General features: G+C 37.7%; 1 protein-coding gene across 11 annotated transcripts in view; it reads right to left on the reverse strand.

Moving 5' to 3' along the window:
- The window catches only part of GRIA4 (glutamate ionotropic receptor AMPA type subunit 4), a 680,457-nt gene that overhangs the window by 120,561 nt on the left and 540,944 nt on the right, over positions 1-18,952 (reverse strand). For all 11 annotated transcript variants that reach the window (XM_024975311.2, XM_024975310.2, XM_024975315.2 and 8 more), the window contains one exon: positions 13,042-13,095. In XM_024975311.2, coding sequence (XP_024831079.1) covers positions 13,042-13,095 — 54 coding nt within the window. The remainder of the gene's footprint in view (positions 1-13,041; positions 13,096-18,952) is intronic.

The raw sequence follows: 18,952 nt of genomic DNA on the forward strand, positions 1-18,952 counted from the left end.
TGAGCACCAAAGAAGTGATGGTTTTGAACTGTGGTATTGGAGAAGACTCTTGAGCGTCCCTTGGACTGCAAGGAGATCCAACCAGTCCATCCTAAAGAAAATCAGCCCTGAAAATTCATTGGAAGGACTGATGCTGAAGCTGAAACTCCAATACTTTGGCCACGTGATGTGAAGAACTGACTTGTTTGAAAAGACCCTGATGCTGGGAAAGATTGAAGATAGGAGGAGAAAGGGACGACATAGGACGAGATTGTTGGGTGGCATCACCGACTCAATGAGCATGAGTTTGAATGAACTCCGGCAGCTGGTGACTGATGGCCTGGCGTGCTGCATGCAGTCCATGGGGGGTCGCAAAAAGTCGTACACGACTGAGCGACTGAACTGAACTGATAATATAAATATTTGTTCATTTGATAATGTATCATAAGTCCCTTAAGCTATTCTCATGCTTTCTGCTTTTTCTAATTGAATGAATTGCACTACTGTGTACTCCAGTTAACTGACATTTTCTTCCACTTAGTCAAATTTGCAGTTTAACTCCTAAAGTGAATTTTTTCATTTATTGTATTTCCTCATCTCTGTGACTTCTCTTTGGTACTTTTAAGTATTTTTTGTCTCCTCATTGAAATTCTCATTTTGTTCATTAATTATTCCTGTGACCTCAGTGAACATCTTTATAATTGTTATTTTGAACTCTCTATTCAGTAAATCACTTATCTTCATTTCATTAAAATTTTCTTCTAGAGATTTATATTGTTCTTTTGTTTGGAAAATATTACTTTTATTTATTTATTTTTTCTTGATCCTCTCTGTTGGTTTCTGCTCACTAGATAAAACAGTCACCTCTCCTAATCTAGAAAAATTCATCTTATGTAGGAGATGAACCACCTTCTTTTTTCTTAGTGGTCCCAAGTAGTTGAGGATTTGACAATACTTGCCAGTGTCTTAAAGAAGAAAATCATAGTCAGCACCTACATGCAGTCCAATTTTAATTCTGACATTTAGGCAGTACCTTATAAGTATGCTGTCAAATTCATTTCAGGGAAAAGACTGGGAAATGAATATTTTTCCTATACCCTCTATGTTGAGTTCTGAAGGGTAGCCCAGTGAGTACTCTCATGTACACGTGTTAAGACCTTTTTTATTGACTGCTGAAGTTCTGTAGAACTTGTGAATGCCAGGTCTGTTGGCTGTCATATTGAGTAGTCCTGTTGATGGGAGCAGGAAAAGGTGGAGTAACAGGCATCTGTACAACCTCCTTATACAGACGTGTTGACAACATGGTTTTACACTTGGAACAAGGAGGGATAGGTGACATAAATGCCCATTGACTCCACTGAGCTCTGTGGATGATCACAGTCAAACCCCAGATGCTTGCAGCCAGATCCTTTGAGGAAGAACTCTTAGACAGAAGGCTGTAAAGTAAATCTCCTTCCAGGGAAAACTGGGAGGTAGGAGTTTGCCTGCTCTCTTTGTGCTGAGACCTGCGGTGGTAGGTGCAGTGAGTACTTATGTGGCTATTAAGAATGACTTCTTTGATTTCTATAGACCTGTGGGTCATGTGGATGCATGCTCCATTGTCTTTTGCACCTAGGTTTTTTTGAGGGTTATTTCTTGAATCACAGCCTTAAAATCTGGTGTGCTAAATATGTGCTCCAAATCTTTCTTTCTTCATGTAGAAACAGAGTGGGGGATTCCATCCTGATTTTATCTATGGACTACACTGCGGGTAGTGTTTATGAAAAGAGTGTGTCTCGACCTTTTCAACTTATATCTACGTCAGTATTTTCTCAGTTGCCTGATGTGTAGGAGTCACTCAGCTAGTTTGTGGATTTCCCTCAGAGGCATAGCTCTGTTTGTGTGTCTGGAGGAGGAAGGGAGTTCAGTGATTTCCTGAGTCTCCATCTTAATCCCTCCAACTAAATTGGTCTTTTCTACTTCTTATATTATTGCTGTATCCCATGCTTAGTCCCTCAGCTGTGTCAGACTATTTGCAACCCCATGGATTGTAGCTTGCCAGGATCCTTTGTCTGTGGGGATTCTCCACGCAAGAATACTGGTGTGGGTTGTCATGCTCTCCTCCAGGGGATTTTCCCAACCAAGGAATTGAACCCATGTCTCCTGCATTTCAGACAGATTCTTTACTGTCTGAGTCACCAGGGAAGCCCAAGAATACTGGAATGGGTAGTCTATCCCTTCTCTAAGAGATCTTCCCAACCTGGAAATTGAACTGGTGTCTCCTGCATTGCAGGTGGATTCTTTACAACTGAGTTATCAGGGAAGCTATTATATAATAACTTGAATATGATGTCATCTACTAGGGTTGTTTAGTATAGGCTGTTATACCCATTAGGAGAACTATTAATTCTTTTAATTTTTCACTGGTTTGTCAATGTCAGGAATTTCTTTCTGGCATGATAATCTATAGCATATTGTCGTCTATTTTCCCTTCTGAATTACACTGTTTGGAAAGAACAGATGTTATTAAAACCCTCTATTTGCTAGAATCTCCTTGTATATTGTCTTTGTGACATGATATGTCATGTAAATAAATGTCTCTCTTTTTCTCATATAGTGATTAATATTAAGATATATTTGCTTTAAGATTTACATTTTTATAAAATATATTAAAGCATCCTGACTACTAAAAACAATGAAAAAAAGTCAAATTTCCCCAGTATTTTCATGATAATAATAAGTAACAAAATTATACTTTATTTAAGAAACACAATACAATAAGACTTTACAGTTTATGGCTTCATTTAATGGCTCAAATCCATAGTGAAACCTAGTTCATTAAAGACTTAAAATTCCTGTCTCAAAGTGTGATGGACTCCTTGCTACATGAAAAGAGTAGATGCATATGTATCCCTTTTGTAGTCTTCAGGTCTTTTCCTGCTTTAAGCACAAGATCCTCATCAAGGAAATATACAGTGGAAAAAGAGAAAACACATTCTTAACTTCTCTAGGATAAACCACTTTTGAGATTAAGCCATTAGGGGTAGATGATACTAAATAATTCAAGGAAACTGACCCTCTGCATGGTCAGTTTTCCCCCACACTTCCAAAATTAGCAAGAAATACTTGAGCTTTGCCAAGAAATCTAAAAGAACTTGCCTTACATCTTTCCTGGGAGGAAAAATAAATAAATAAATAATTAAATCCCACAGATTACGTGCCTAACAGCAACTCCCAGCAGAGAAGCAGCCCAGATGCTCGCATCCACCACTAGCAAGTGGGGGCTGGACAGGGAGGCACTGGCTGCATTGCTTAGAGTAAGGACTGAGCCTGAATGCCCTGAGGGCAATCTAGGGAACTAACTTGAGATAGCAACCCAGACTGTGGGGTAGCCAGAGAGAGAGAGGAAAAAAAAAAAAAAAATAGAGAGAGAGAGAGAGAGAGAACTATCGGGTGAAAAGCCCTAACTTAAGACACTGCCAGGCCAGCTCACATAACAAAGGACTGAGCAGAGCTAGCTGGCTGCAGACCGGTCCATCCCCTGCTGCAGACAGGCAGGTGGGGGCAGCCAGAGCCAGAAAGGGGCAATTGTGGCCCCAGAGAGGCATCCTTTATCAAACTGCAAGCAGGCTTTGTTGCTAACCAAGACTTCTTGGGATTCTGGATGGTTGACATCCGCCAGGAGGGTCATAGCCAGAGATCAGCCCCCAGAAGATACGCACGGCACACCTGAGAAGGCACTCCCATTGTACACCCAGAAAACCGAGCAGCTGGGACGGGGGAGGCGATAAGATGCACCCCCACTTGGGGGTGACTGCGCTTACCAAGCACCTGATCACCTGAGCTCCTTGGACCTGGGAAGGGCACAAAACGCAGGCCCAACCAAGTCTGCACCTTTGTGGAATGCCCGAGAACCTGAACCTGAGCGACTTAGACCTGGGAAGTGCACGCAATCCAGGGCCTGCCTCAGACAGTTCCCAGAAGAGCAACCTAGAGTGTGAGAAGTGTAGACCATGAAAGCACACATGCCATGAGCGGGAGGAAACCCAATGTGGCTGAGTCACTGCGAGAACTCCCCACACATGCCAGTGATATTTGTTTGCAGTGATCCGCCCTCCCCACAGCATGACTGAACAAGTGAGCCTAAAAAAGTGACCACCACCGCCGCCTTGTGTCAGAGCAGAAATAAGACACTGAAGAGACCAGCAACAGAAGAAGCTAAAATAAAGAGAGGGAACTGCTTTGGAAGTGACAGGTGCAACAGATTAAAACCCTGTAGTTAGCACTGACTACATTGGAAGGGGCCTATAAATCTTGAGAAGTATAAGCCAGATCAAGGTACTATCTGAAAATGATCTGACCTCACACTGTCCGCACCAGCTCCAGAGAAATTCCTAGATATGTTTTTACTATTGTCATTTTTAATTTTTTTTTAAATTTAAGTCCTCTACTACTTCTTTAATTTTCATTTTTATAACCTACTATTACCCTGAAAAAAAACCCTATTTTTAAAGCAAACTTCATATATATATTATATGTATTTATTTATTATATGTATATATATTTATAATATATATCATATATATAAACTATAATATATATAAACTATTATAGTTATATATACTATATATATACTATTATTATATATATATAAACTATTATATATATATAATTTTTGTGACTTTGTTTTTTTTTTTTAATATTGTATTTTTGAGAATCTAACTTCTACTCTAGATATTTAATCTTTGCTTTTTGGTATATGTTATCAATTTTGTACCTTTAAGAACCCAATCTTCAGTACCCATTTTTACTTGGGAGTGAGATTACTGGCTTGATTGCTCCCTCCCCCTTTTTGACTCTCCTTTTTCTCCACCAGGTCATCTCTATCTCCTCCCTCCCCTCTTTTCTCTACCCAACTGTGGGAATCTCTTTCTTGGCTGTGGAGAACATGTAAGGAACTGATTACTGGCTGGATCTGTCTCGCCCCTTTTGATTCCCCCTTTTATCCTCTTGGCCACCTCTGTCTCCTTCCTCCCTCTTCTCTTATCTATGTAACTCCATGAACATCTCTGAGGGGTCCAGACTGTGGAGAACACATAGGGAAGAGATTACTGGCTATATTGCTCTCTTCCCTTTTGATTCCCCCTCTTCTACTCCTGGTCACCCCTGTCTCCTTCCTCCTTCTTCTCCTCTCCATGTAACTCTGTGAACCTCTCTGGGTGTCCCTCACTGTGGAGAAACTTTTCAACCTATTTGTTTTATCATCAGTGCTGTATAGATGGAGAAGTCTTGAGGCTACTGTAATAATAAGACTGAGAACCAGAAGCAGGAGGCTTAAGTCCAAAACCTGAGAACACCAGAGAACTCCTCACTCCAGGGAACATTAATCGATAAGAGCTCATCAAAAGCCTCCATACCTACACTGAAACCAAGCACCACCCAAGAGTCAACAAGTTCCAGAGCAAGACATACCACACAAATTCTCCAGCAACACGGAACATAGCCCTGAGCTTCAGTATACAGGATGCCCCAAGTCACACCAAGCCAACTGACATCTCAAAACTCACTACTGGAGACTTCATTGCACTCCAGAGAGAAGAAATCCAGTTCCACCCAACAGAACACTGACACAAGCTTCCCTAACCAGGAAACCTTGACCAGCCACCCATCCAACCCCACCCACAGCGAGGAACCTCCACAATAAAGAAGAACCACAAACTGCCAGAATACAGAAAGGCCACCCCAAACACAGCAATATAAACAAGATGAAAAGGCAGAGAAATACTCAACAGGTAAAGGAACAGGATAAATGCCCACCAAATCAAACAAAAGAGGAAGAACTAAGGAATCTACCTGATAAAGAATTCCAAATAACGATAATGAAAAATGATCCAAAATCTTGAAAACAAAATGGAGTTACAGATAAATAGCCTGGAGACAAGGATTGAGAAGATGCAAGAAATGTTTAACACGGACCTAGAAGAAATAAAAAAGAGTCGATATATAATGAATAATGCAATAAATGAGATAAAAACATTCTGGAGGTAACCAACAGTAAAATAACAGAGGCAGAAGTTAGGACAAATGAGGTAGAAGATAGAATGGTAGAAATAAATGAGGCAGAGAGGAAAAAAGAAGTAAAAGAAATGAGGACAACCTCAGAAGCCTCTGGGACAATGGTAAATGCCTGAATATTCAAACCATAGGAATTGCAGAAGAATAAGACAAAAAGAAAGGCCATGAGAAAACACTTGAGAAGATGAGAGTTGAAAACTTCCCTAAAATGGGGAAGGAAATAGTCATCCAAGTCCAAGGAACCCAGAGAGTCCCAAACAGGATAAAGCCAAGACACATATTAATCAAATTAACAAAGATCAAACACAAAGAACAAATATTAAAAGCAGCAAGGGAAAAACAACAAATACACAAGGGGATTCCCATAAGGATAACAGCTGATATTTCAATAGAAACTCTTCAAGCCAGGAGGGAATGGCAGGACATACTTAAAGTGATAAAGAAAATAACTTACAGCCCAGATTACTGTACCCAGCAAGGATCTCATTCAAATATGAAGGAAAAATCAAAAGCTTTACAGACAAGCAAAAGCTGAGAGAATTCAGCACCACCAAACCAGCTCTCCAACAAGTGCTAAAGGATCTTCTCTAGACAGGAAACAGAAAGAGTGTATAAACTCAAACCTAAAATAACAAAGTAAATGGTAACAGGATCATACTTATCAATAATTACCTTAAATGTAAATCTGTTGACTGCCCCAACCAAAAGACAAAGACTGGCTGAAAGGATACAGAAACAAGACCCCTACATATGTTGTCTACAAGACACCCACCTCAAAACAAGGGACACATATAGACTAAAAGATCTATAAAGAGCTTTGCATGGAAAAAGATATTCCATGCAAATAAAGACCAAAAGAAAGCAGGAGTAGCAATACTCATATCAGATAAAATAGACTGAAATAAAGGCCATGAAAAGAGACAAAGAAAGACACTCCATAATGATCAAAGGATCAATCCAAGAAGAAGATATAAGAATTGGAAATATATATGCATGAAACATAGAAGCACCACAATATGTAAGGCAAATGCTAACAAGTATGAAAGGGGAAAGTAACAATAGCACAATAATAGTGAGAGACTTTAATACCCCACTCACACCTATGGATAGATCAGCTAAACAGAAAATTAACAAGGAAAAACAAACTTTAAATGATACAGTAGACCACTTACCTAATTGATATCTATAGGACATTGCAACCCAAAACAATAAATTTCACCTTTTTGCTCATCTCAAATGCTAGTAAAGTAATGCTTAAAATTCTCCAAGCCAGGCTTCAGCAATATGAAAACTGTGAACTTCCAGATGTTCAAGCTGGTTTTAGAAGAGGCAGAGGAACCAGAGATCAAATTGCCAACATCCGATGGATCATCAAAAAAGCAAGAGAATTCCAGAAAAACATCTATTTCTGCTTTATTGACTATGCCAAAGCCTTTGACTGTGTAGATGACAATAAATGGTGGAAAATTCTGAAAGAGATGGGCATACAGGACCACCTGACCTGCCTCTTGAGAAACCTGTATGCAGGTCAGGAAGCAACAGTTAGAACTGGACATGAAGCAACAGACTGGTTCCAAATAGGAAAAGGAGTACATCAAGGCTGTATATTGTACCCTGCTTATTTAACTTATATGTAGAATACATCATGAGAAACGCTGGGCTGGAGGAAGCACAAGCTGGAATCAAGATTGCCAGGTGCAATATCAATAACCTCAGATATGCAGATGATACCACCCTTATGGCAGAAAGTGAAGAACAACTAAAGAGTCTCTTGATGAAAGTGAAAGAGGAGAGTGAAAAAGTTGGCTCAAAGCTCAGCATTCAGAAAACTAAGATCATGACGTCTGGCCCCATCACTTCATGGCAAATAGATGGGGGAACAGTGGAAACAGTGGCTGACTTTATTTTTCTGGGCTCTAAAGTCACAGCAGATGGCGATTGCAGCCATGAAATTAAAAGACGATTACTACTTGGAAGAAGGAAATGGCAACCCACTCCAGTACTCTCGCCTGGAAAATCCCGTGGATGGAGGAGCCTGGTAGGCTATAGTCTATGGGGTCGCAAAGAGTCAGAAACGACTGAGAGAGTTCACTCACTTGGAAGAAAAGTTATGACCAGCTTAGACAACATAATAAAAGGCAGAGACATTACTTTGCCAACAATGGTCCGTCTAGTCAAGGCTATGGTTTTTCCAGTGGTCATGTATGGATGTGAGAGTTGGACTATAAAGAAAGCTGAGACCGAAGAATTGATGCTTTTGAACTGTGGTGTTGGAGAAGACTCTTGAGAGTCCCTTGGACTGCAAGGAGATCTAACCAGTTCATCCTAAAGGAGATCAGTCCTGGGTATTCATTGGAAGGACTGATGTTGAAGCTGAAACTCCAATACTTTGGCCACCTGATGTGAAGAGCTGACTCATTTGAAAAGACCCTTATCCGGGAAAAGATTGAGGGCAGGAGGAGAAGGGGATGACAGAGGATGAGATGGTTGTATGGTGTCACTGACTTAATGGACATGAGTTTGAGTAAGCTCCGGGAGCTGGTGATGGCCAGGGAGGCCTGGTGTGCTGCGGTTCATGGAGTCGCAAAGAGTTGGACACTACTGAGTGACATAACTGAACTGAACTGAAGGGGAAGGTTCACAGCATTACAGGCTTACCTTAAGAAACAAGAAAAAAGTCAAATAAATAACTTAAGTAACTCTACACTTAAAGAAATTAGAAAAGGAAGGAAAAAGAACCCCAGTGTTAGTAGAAGGAAAGAAATCTTAAAAATTAGGGCAGAAATAAATGTTAAAGAAACAAAAGTTACCATAGCAAAAATCAACAAAGCTAAAAGTTAGTTCTTTGAGAAGATAAATAAAATTGACAACCATTAGCTAGACTCATCAAGAAACAAATGGAGACGAATCAAATCAACAAAATTAGAAATGACAATGGAGAGATCACAACAGATAACACAGAAATACAAAGGATCATAAGAGACTACTATCAACAACTATATGCCAATAAAATGGACAATTTGGAAGAAATGGAAAAATTCTTAGAAAAGTACAAATTTCCAAAGCTTAACCAGGAAGAAATAGAAAATCTTAACAGACCCATCACAAGCACTAAAATAGAAACTGTAATCAGAAATCTTCCAGCAAACAAAAGCCCAGGACCAAACGGCTTCACAGCTGAATTCTACCAAAAATTTAGAGAAGAGCTAACACCTATCCTACTCAAATTCTTCCAGAAAATTTCAGAGGAAGGTAAATTTCCAAACTCATTCTATGAGGCCACCATCACCCTAATACCAAAACCAAAGATGCCACAAAAAAAAAAAAAAAAAAAAAAGAAAAGAAAACTACAGGCCAAAATTACTGATGAACATAGATGCAAAAATCCTTAATAAAATTCTAGCAAAGAGAATCAAGCAACATAATTAAAAGATCATACAGGCAGCCGGGGACGGCGCCACGCGGGGGCCGAGCAGGACGCGGCAGTGGGACGCTCCGGGGAGGCCCGGGCAGCCGATGGTTTTGACGAAGTATCTTAAGGTTGCTGGCCCATCCCCTCTTCTCCTGCTACCTCTTGTCCTCACCCCTCCCTCCCCATCACCACCACCCTAAAAAAAAAAAAATAAAAAAATAAAATAAAAGATCATACATCATGACCAAGTGGGCTTTATCCCATTGATGCAAGTATTCTTCAATATCTGTAAATCAATCAACATAATACACCACATTAACAAATTGAAAGATAAAAAACTATATGATTATCTCAATAGATGCAAAGAAAGCCTTTGACAAAATTCAACATCCATTTATGATAAAAACCCTCCAGAAATCAAGCATAGAAGGAACATACCACAACATAATAAAAGTTATATATGACAAGCCTTCAGCAAACATTATCCTCAATGGCAAAAAATTGAAAGCATTTCCCCTAAAGTCAGGAACAAGACAAGGGTGCCCACTCTCACCACTATTCTTCAACATAGTGTTGGATGTTTTGGCCACTTCAATCAGAGTAGAAAAAGAAATAAAAGAAATTCAGATTGGAAGAGAAGAAGTAAAACTCTCACTGTTTGCAGATAACATGATCCTCTATTATAGAAAACCCTAAAGACTCCACCAGAAAATTACTAGAGCTAATCATATAGTAAAGTTCCAGTATTTAAAATTAACACACAGAAATCCCTTGCATTCCTATATACCAACAATGAGAAAACAGAAAGAGAAATTAAGGAAACAACTCCATTCACCATTGCAACGAAAAGAATAAAATACTTAGGAATATATCTACCTAAAGAAACAAAAGACCTATATACAGAAAACTATAAAACACTGATGAAAGAAATCAGAGAACACAAATAGATGGAAAAATATACCATGTTCATGGATCAGATGAATCAATATAGTGAAAATGAGTATACTACCCAAAGTAATCTACAGATTCAGTGCAATCCCTATCAAGCTACCAATGATATTTTTCATAGGACTAGAACAAATAATTTCACAGTTTGTATGGAAGTTAAAAAACCTCAATTAACCAAAGCAATCTTGAGAAAAAAGAATGGAACTGGAGAAATCAACCTGCCTGACTTCAGACTATACTACAAACCTACAGTGATCAACACAGTATGGTACTAGCACAAAGACAGAAATATAGATCAATGGAACAAAATAGAAAGCCCAGAGATAAATCCACGCACCTATGGACACTTTACCTTTGACAAAGGAGGCAAGAATATACAATGGAGAAAAGACAATCTCTTTAACAATTGATGCTGGGAAAACTGGTCAACCACTTGTAAAAGAATGAAACTAGAACACTTTCTAACACCATACACAAAAATAAACTCAAAATGGATTAAAGATATAAACATAAGACTAGAAACTATAAAACTTCTAGAGGAAAACATAGGCAAAACACTCTCTGACAAAAATCAGCAGGATCCTCTATGATCAACCTCCCAGAATATTGGAAATAAAAGCAAAAATAAACAAATATTACCTAATTAAACTTAAAAGCTTTTGCACAACAAAGGAAACTATAAGCAAGGTGAAAAGATAGCCTTTAGAATGAGAGAAAATAATAGCAAACAAAGCAATGGACAAAGAATTAATCTCAAAAATATACAAGCAACTCCTGCAGCTCAATTCCAGAAAAATAAACAACCCAATCAAAAAATGGGCCAAGAACTAAACAGACATTTCTCCAAAGAAGTCATACAGAAGGCTAACAAACACATGAAAAGATGCTCGACATCACTCATTATCAGAGAAATGCAAATCAAAACCACAATGAGGTACCATTTCGCCAGTCAGAATGGCTGCGATCCAAAAGTCTACAAGCAATAAATGCTGGAGAGGGTGTGGAGAAAAGGGAACTCTCTTACATTGTTGGTAGGAATGCAAACTGGTACAGCCACTATGGAGAACAGTGTGGAGTTTCCATAGAAAACTGGAAATAGAACTACTATATGACCCAGCAGTCCCACTGCTGGGCACACACACTGAAGAAACCAGAACTGAAAGAGACACGTGTCCCCCAGTGTTTATCGCAGCACTGTTTATAATAGTCAGGACGTGGAAGCAACCTAGATGTCCATCAGCAGATGAATGGATAAGAAAGCAGTGGTACATATACACAATGGAATATTACTCAGACATTAAAAAGAGTATATATGAATCATTTCTAATGAGGTGGATGAAACTGGAGCCTATTACACAGAGTGAAATAAGTTGGAAGGAAAAACACCAATACAGTATAGTAATGCATATATATGGAATTTAGAAAGGTGGTAACGATAACCTCACATGTGAGACAGCAAAAGAGACACAGATGTATAGAACAGTCTTTTGGACTCAGTGGGAGAGGGCGAGGGTGGGATGATTTGGGAGAATGGTATTGAAACATGTATATTATCATATGTGAAAAAGATCGCCAGTCCAGGTTTGATGCATGATACAGGGTGCTCGGGACTGGTGCAGTGGGATGACCCAGAGGGATGGTATGGGGAGGGAGGTGGGAGGGGGGTTCAGGATGGGAAACACATGTACACCTGTGGTGTATCCGTGTCAATGTATGGGAAAACCACTGCTGCTGCTGCTAAGTCACTTCAGTCGTGTCCGACTCCTGTGATCCCATAGACGGCAGCCCACCAGGCTCCCCCATCCTTGAGATTCTCCAGGCAAGAACACTGGAGTGGGTTGCCATTTCCTTCTCCAATGCATGAAAGTGAAAAGTGAAAGTGAAGTCGCTCAGTCTATCCGACTCTTCGCGACTCCATGAACTGCAGCCTACCAGGCTCCTCCGTCCATGGGATTTTCCAGGCAAGAGTACTGGAGTGGGGTGCCATTGCCTTCTCCAATGGCAAAACCACTACAATATTGTAAAGTAATTAGCCTCCAATTAAAATAAATAAATTTATATTAAAACAAAACAAAACCAACCAAACAAAAACAACACAAACTGCCAATGTGTATGACTCCTTACCACCCCATGGACTGTAGCCCACCAGGCAACTCTGTCCATTGGATTTCCCAGGCAGGAATACTGGAGTGGGTTGCCATTTCCTTCTCCAAGGGATCTTCCCAGCTCAGTGATTGAACCCCCATCTCCTGCACTGGCAGGCAGATACTTAACAACTAAGCCACTAGGGAAGCTCATGTCAATATGTTAGTTGGATGCATAACTCTTTAACTCAAAAACTTACAATTTTACCTCTTAGTTGTGGAGAAAATCTTGTTGCTTTGACCTCTAATGGGAAGAACATTCCTCCAAAGATTTCTGAAATACTATCCCCTAGGTTATTATCCTTCAGACAATCTTAAATAAAACTCTCCATTTCTTAATGCCTTTTTTTGTGAACACATAAAAGTATCATCCTATGTGTTGTAAAAAACCTTAATAAGTAATGTAGTTTAACAATTTATTACAGTATTATTTTAAGGTGTGGTTAACATGATCTTGACTGTCTGAACAATTCTTATATAACATAGAAAATAAAGAGTTCTTACCAAGTTTGCAATGATATAATGGTAGCCTTTAACGTGCTTTCCAACACTCACAATCTGTGAAGATATAAGAAAATACAAGGCAATAAATTTAACTCTACTGAATGATTATATTTTTAAAAAAGAAGAATTTTAACTATTGCACCATAATTTCACATGGAAACATGATAAGCAAATAATATGTTAATAATTTTTTCTTGTAAAAGTGATTTATTCTAATACAAAGAAATTCATAAGCCACTTTAGAAATTAAGTGGTTTAAGTAAAAAAAAAATCAATCATACTGTATAAATGCAAAAAATTTTCATTATATATTATTCAGAAAACTACTATGCTGTAATTCCCTCAATGAGAATGACAATGAAACAAACCAATAGTTTGCATATATTTCTAAAAAAGAATAGTTCAACATAAGAAAGATTATTTTGGTTTAAATAATTTAGATGTACTTATTTTACTGATAATTTACAGGAATTCATGATAGACTGTTAGATATTTTCAACTGGTGAGAACGATTTTCTATGAGTAGATTGGATTGTTGTCCTGAAAAGCAAGTAAAGATTTTTCTAAAGTTCAGTATCTCTCTTTAGATACCGTGAATACTTAGTTAATTCACACTCACCTGTGGATGTAGCAATAGTTTACTATAATAAAAAGAATAAAGATAAAACAACATCAAAAGACCTTTATTTATGCTATATTTATTTTTTCAATGAATGTTTTTAGAAATGTTTAGAAAATTAGGAATAAGGAATTTTAGGAAAAAGTAATTCAATTTTTTAAAAAAAGTATAACTTTATTTCTATATTAGAAACCAATACAGTATTGTAGATTAATTAACCTCCAATTAAAATAAATAAATTTATATTTAAAAAAAGAAATTAAAATTCTTATTTTGCAATGCTGAAATTCCTTTTTAGAGAAAAATCTAATGGCAGTTACTAATGAGCTGCTCTGTAGACTCATTAGTATCTTCAAAGGTAGCAATAAAATATATTTTCATATACTTTTATCATTAAAAAAACTGAATTTTTTGGTAGTTTAATATCTTCTAAAATAATTTTTTATAAACTAGTGATGTGTATGAAACACAGGAAAGCTATTTTATTTTATTTATTATAGTTTTCAAGATAGCAGAATAAAGCTACTTCTGCTTTCACAGCATTACAGAATAAAGCATTGGTTATATCCAGTATTTCAAAAGTTTCCATATGAGTTTTACAAGTTTAATTACTAAAAATATTCAATTTTATGAAATGTTTAGATAATCCCTGAAATGTTGGAGCAAAATCTCAATCAGACATTCTTTGTGAAAATTACTATTAGTAAGTACCAGCTTATTCTATATAGTATTTGTGAACTAGGGAGCTATGATATGGTTCTCATTTTCATTCTTATTCATTCCACAAAACCACACTTTCATGCAGGTGTAAAGCTTATTTCTGAGAGATTGGGTTTAATTTGTGCAGGATTGACACATTGCAAACTGGCCAGCACCAGAAACAACTTATCATATTTAAGGGTTGAGAAAGAAAGCATCTGGAAGCTAAAGATACACTAAATGAGACTTTACATTCTACTTCAATCCTTGGTTGGCTTTTAACCAGAGCCAAGTTGACCTCATATACGTCCCCTCTGTTTTAAACTCTCACCTGCTCTTTCTGCAAAGTCTAATCCATTAAAAAAAAAAAAATATATATATATATAGTATAGTTGATTTAAAATGTTGTGTTAGCTTTTGCTGTACAGCAAAGGGAATTAGTTATACATATATATATATATATATATATATATATATATATACACATATATATATATACATATTTATCCACTCTAGATTCTTTTCCCACATAGATCAATACAGAGTATTGAGAAGAGTTCCCTGTGCTACACAGTAGGTCTTTACTATTTGTATATGGTAGTGTGTATATGTCAATTCCAATCTCCCAATTTGTCTCTCCCCTGCTTGGGTGGAAGCCTAGGTAACCATAAATTTATTTTCTACACTTTATTTCTGTTTTGTAAAAATGTTCATTTGTACTATTTTTTTGTTTCAGATTCCACATATAAGCAATATCATATGATATTTACCCTCCTCTGTCTGACTTACTTTACTCAGTATTACAATCTCTAGGTCCATCCATGTTACTGCAAATAGCATTATTTTTTTTTTTCTTGGCTGAGTAGTATTCCATTGTATATGTGCCACATCTTATTTATTCATTCCTCTGTTGATGGACATTTAGATTGTTTCCATGTCCTGGCTATTGTAAATAACCCTGCAATTAAAACTGGAGCACACATATCTTTTTGAATTGTAGTTTATCTCTGAGCATATGTCCAGGAGTGGGATTGTTGGATTATATGGTAGCTCTAGTTTTAATTTTTTGAGAAGCCTCTTTACTGTTTTCCACAGTGGATGTGCCAATTTTCATTTCAACAGTGTAGGAGCATTACCTTTTCTCCATATGCTCTGCAGCATTTATTGTCTGTGGATTTTTTGGTGATGGCCATTCAGACCATTGTGAAATGATACCTCATTGTAGTTTTGATTTATATTTATCTAATAATTAGTGATGTTGAGCAATTTTTTATATGGTTTTGGCCACCTGTATGTCTTCTTTGAAGAGATTTCTATTTAGATCTTCCACCCATATTTTGATTGGGCTGTTTCTCTTTTGATATTCAACTGTGCAAGCTCTTTGTATATTTTGAGGATTAATCCTTTGTCATTTATTCCAATGTTTCAAATATTTTCTCCAACTTTGAGGGTTGTCTTTTCGTTTTGCTTATGTCTTCCTTTGCTGTGAAAACCTTTTAAGTTTAATTAGGTCTCATTTGTTTATTTTTATTTCCATTACTCTAAGTTCAGTTCAATTAAGTTGCTCAGTCGTGTCCGACTCTTTACGACCCCATGAACCACAGCACCACAGGCCTCCCTGTCCATCACCAACTCTCGGAGTTTACCCAAACTCGTGTCCATCAAGTCGGTGATGCCATCCAACCATCTCATCCTTTGTCGTCCTTTTCTCCTCTTGCCCTCAATCTTTCCCAGCATCAGGGTCTTTTCAAATGAGTCAGCTTTTCACATCAGGGCAAAGTATTGGAGTTTCAGCTTCAATATTAGTCCTTCCATGAACACCCAGGGCTAATCTCCTTTAGGATGGACTGGTTGGATCTCCTCGCAGTCCAAGGGACGCTCAAGAGTCTTTTCCAACACCACAGTTCAAAAGCATCAATTCTTCGTTGCTCAGCTTTCTTTATAGTCCAATTCTCACATCCATACATGACTACTGTAAAAATCATAGCCTTGACTAGACAGACCTTTGTTGGCAAAGTAATGTCTCTGCTTTTTAATATGTTGTCTAGGTTGGTCATAACTTTCCTTCCAAGGAGTTAAGTGTCTTTTAATTTCATGGTTGCAATCACCATCTGCAGTGATTTTGGAGGCCCCCCAAATAAAGTCAGCCACTGTTTCCACTGTTTCCCTATCTATTTGCCATGAAGCGATGGGACCAGATGCCATGATCTTAGTTTTCTTAGTTTTTTCACTGTCCTCTTTCACTTTAATCAAGAGGCTCTTTAGTTCTTCTTCACTTTCTGGCATAAGGGTGGTGTCATCTGTATATCTGATGTGATTGATATTTCTCCTGGCAATCTTGATTCCAGCTTGTGCTTCTTCCAGCCCAGCGTTTCTCATGATGTACTCTGCATATAAGTTAAATAAGCAGGGTGACAATATACAACCTTCATGTACTCCTTTTCCTATTTTGAACCAGTCTGTTGTTCCATGTCCAGTTCTAACTGTTGCTTCCTGACCTGCATACAGTTTCTCAAGAGGCAGATCAGGTGGTCTGGTATTCCCATCTCTTTCAGAATTCTCCACAGTTTATTGTGATCCACACAGTCAAAGGCTTTGGCATAGTTAATAAAGCAGAAATAGATGTTTTTCTTGAACTATCTTGCTTTTTCGATGATGCAGCAGATGCTGGCAATTTGATCTCTGGTTCCTCTGCCTTTTCTATAACCAGCTTGAATATATGGAAGTTCACAGTTCATGTATTGCTGAAGCCTGGCTTGGAGAATTTTGAGCATTATTTTATTAGCGTTTGAGATGAGTGCGATTGTGTGGTAGTTTGAGCATTCTTTGGTATTGCCTTTCTTTGGGATTGGAATGAAAACTGACCTTTTCCAGTCCTGTGGCCACTGCTGAGTTTTCCAAATTTGCTGACATATTGAGTGAAGCACTTTCACAGCATCATCTTTTAGGATTTCAAATAACTCAACTGAAATTCCATCACCTTCTCTAGATTTGCTCCATTGCTCTAAGAGGTGGATCGAAAAAAAAATCTTGCATTTTTAAGTCAGAGAGTGTTGTGCCTATGTTTTCCTCTTAGCGTTTTATAGTGTCTGGCGTTTCATTTAGATCTTTAACCCATTTTGAATTTATTTTTGTGTGTGGTGTTAGGGAGTGTTTAAATTTCATTCTTTTACATTTATCTATCCAGTTTTTCCAGCACCATGTATAGAAGAGGCTGTCTTTTCTCCATTATATATTTTTACCTCCTTTGTCATAGATTAGGTGACCATAGGTGCATGGGTTTATCTCTGAACATTCTGTCCTGTCCCATTGATCTATATTTCTATCTTTCTGTACATACTGTTTTCATGGAGTATAGTCTGAAGTCAGGGAGACTAATTCCTCCAGCTGTCATTCTTTCTCAAATTACTTTGGCTATTTAGGGTCTTTGGTGTTTCAGTAAAAAATTGTAGAATATTTTGCTCCAAGTCTATGAAAATTGCCATTGGTAACTGAATAGGTATTGCATTGAATCTGTATATTGCCTTGGGTACTATAGTCATTTTAGCAATATTGATTCTTCAAATCCAGGAACATGGTAATCTCTACATTTATTAGTGTCATTTTTTATTTATTTCATCAATATATTGCAGTTTTTTTGAGTATAGTTCTTTTGACTCATTTGGTAAGGTTGTTCCTAATTTTATTTTTTAATACAAGAACAAATGGGATTGTAATTTCTCCTTTTGATCTTTTATTGTTAGTGTATAGAAATGAAATACATTTCTGTGTATTAATTTTGCATCCTACAACCTCCCCAAATTCGTTGATGAGATTTAGTAATTTTTGGTAGTATCTTTAGGATTTTTCTATGTATAGTATCATGTCATTTGCAAAAACTGACATTTTTACTTCTTTTCCAACTTAGACTTCTTTTATTTCTTATTCCTCTCTGATTCCCATGTCTAGGACTTCCAAAACTATGTTGAATAAAAGCAGTGCAAGTGTATATCCTTGTCTTGTTCCTAATCCTAGAGGGAATGCTTTCAGGTTTTCACTATTGAAAATGATGTTTGCTGTGGTTTTTATCATGCTGCTGCTGCTGCTATGTCGCTCCAGTCATGTCCGACTCTGTGCGACCCCATAGACGGCAGCCCACCAGCTGCTCCCCTGTCCCTGGGATTCTCCAGGCAAGAACACTGGAGTGGGTTGCCATTTCCTTCTCCAAGTCATGAAAGTGAAAAGTGAAAGTGAAGTCGCTCAGTCATGTCTGACTCTTAGTGACCCCATGGACTGTAGCCCACCAGGCTCCTCCATCCATGGGATTCTCCAGGCAAGAGTACTGGAGTGGGGTGCCATTGCCTTCTCTGGGTTTTTATCATATACAACCTTTATTATGTTAGGTATGTTTTCTTGATGCCCACTTTCTGGAGAGTTTTTTTTTTTTTATCATAAATGGGTGTTGAAAGCTTTTTCCTCATCTATTGAAATAATCATATGACTTTCATTTTTTAATTTGTTAATATGACATATCACTTTGATTGATTTGTGTGTAGTGAAGAATCCTCACATCCTTGGGATAAATCCCACCTGATCATGATGTATGATTCTTTT

This window comes from Bos taurus, chromosome 15, assembly GCF_002263795.3.
Source record: "Bos taurus isolate L1 Dominette 01449 registration number 42190680 breed Hereford chromosome 15, ARS-UCD2.0, whole genome shotgun sequence".
Lineage (NCBI taxonomy): Eukaryota > Metazoa > Chordata > Mammalia > Artiodactyla > Bovidae > Bos > Bos taurus.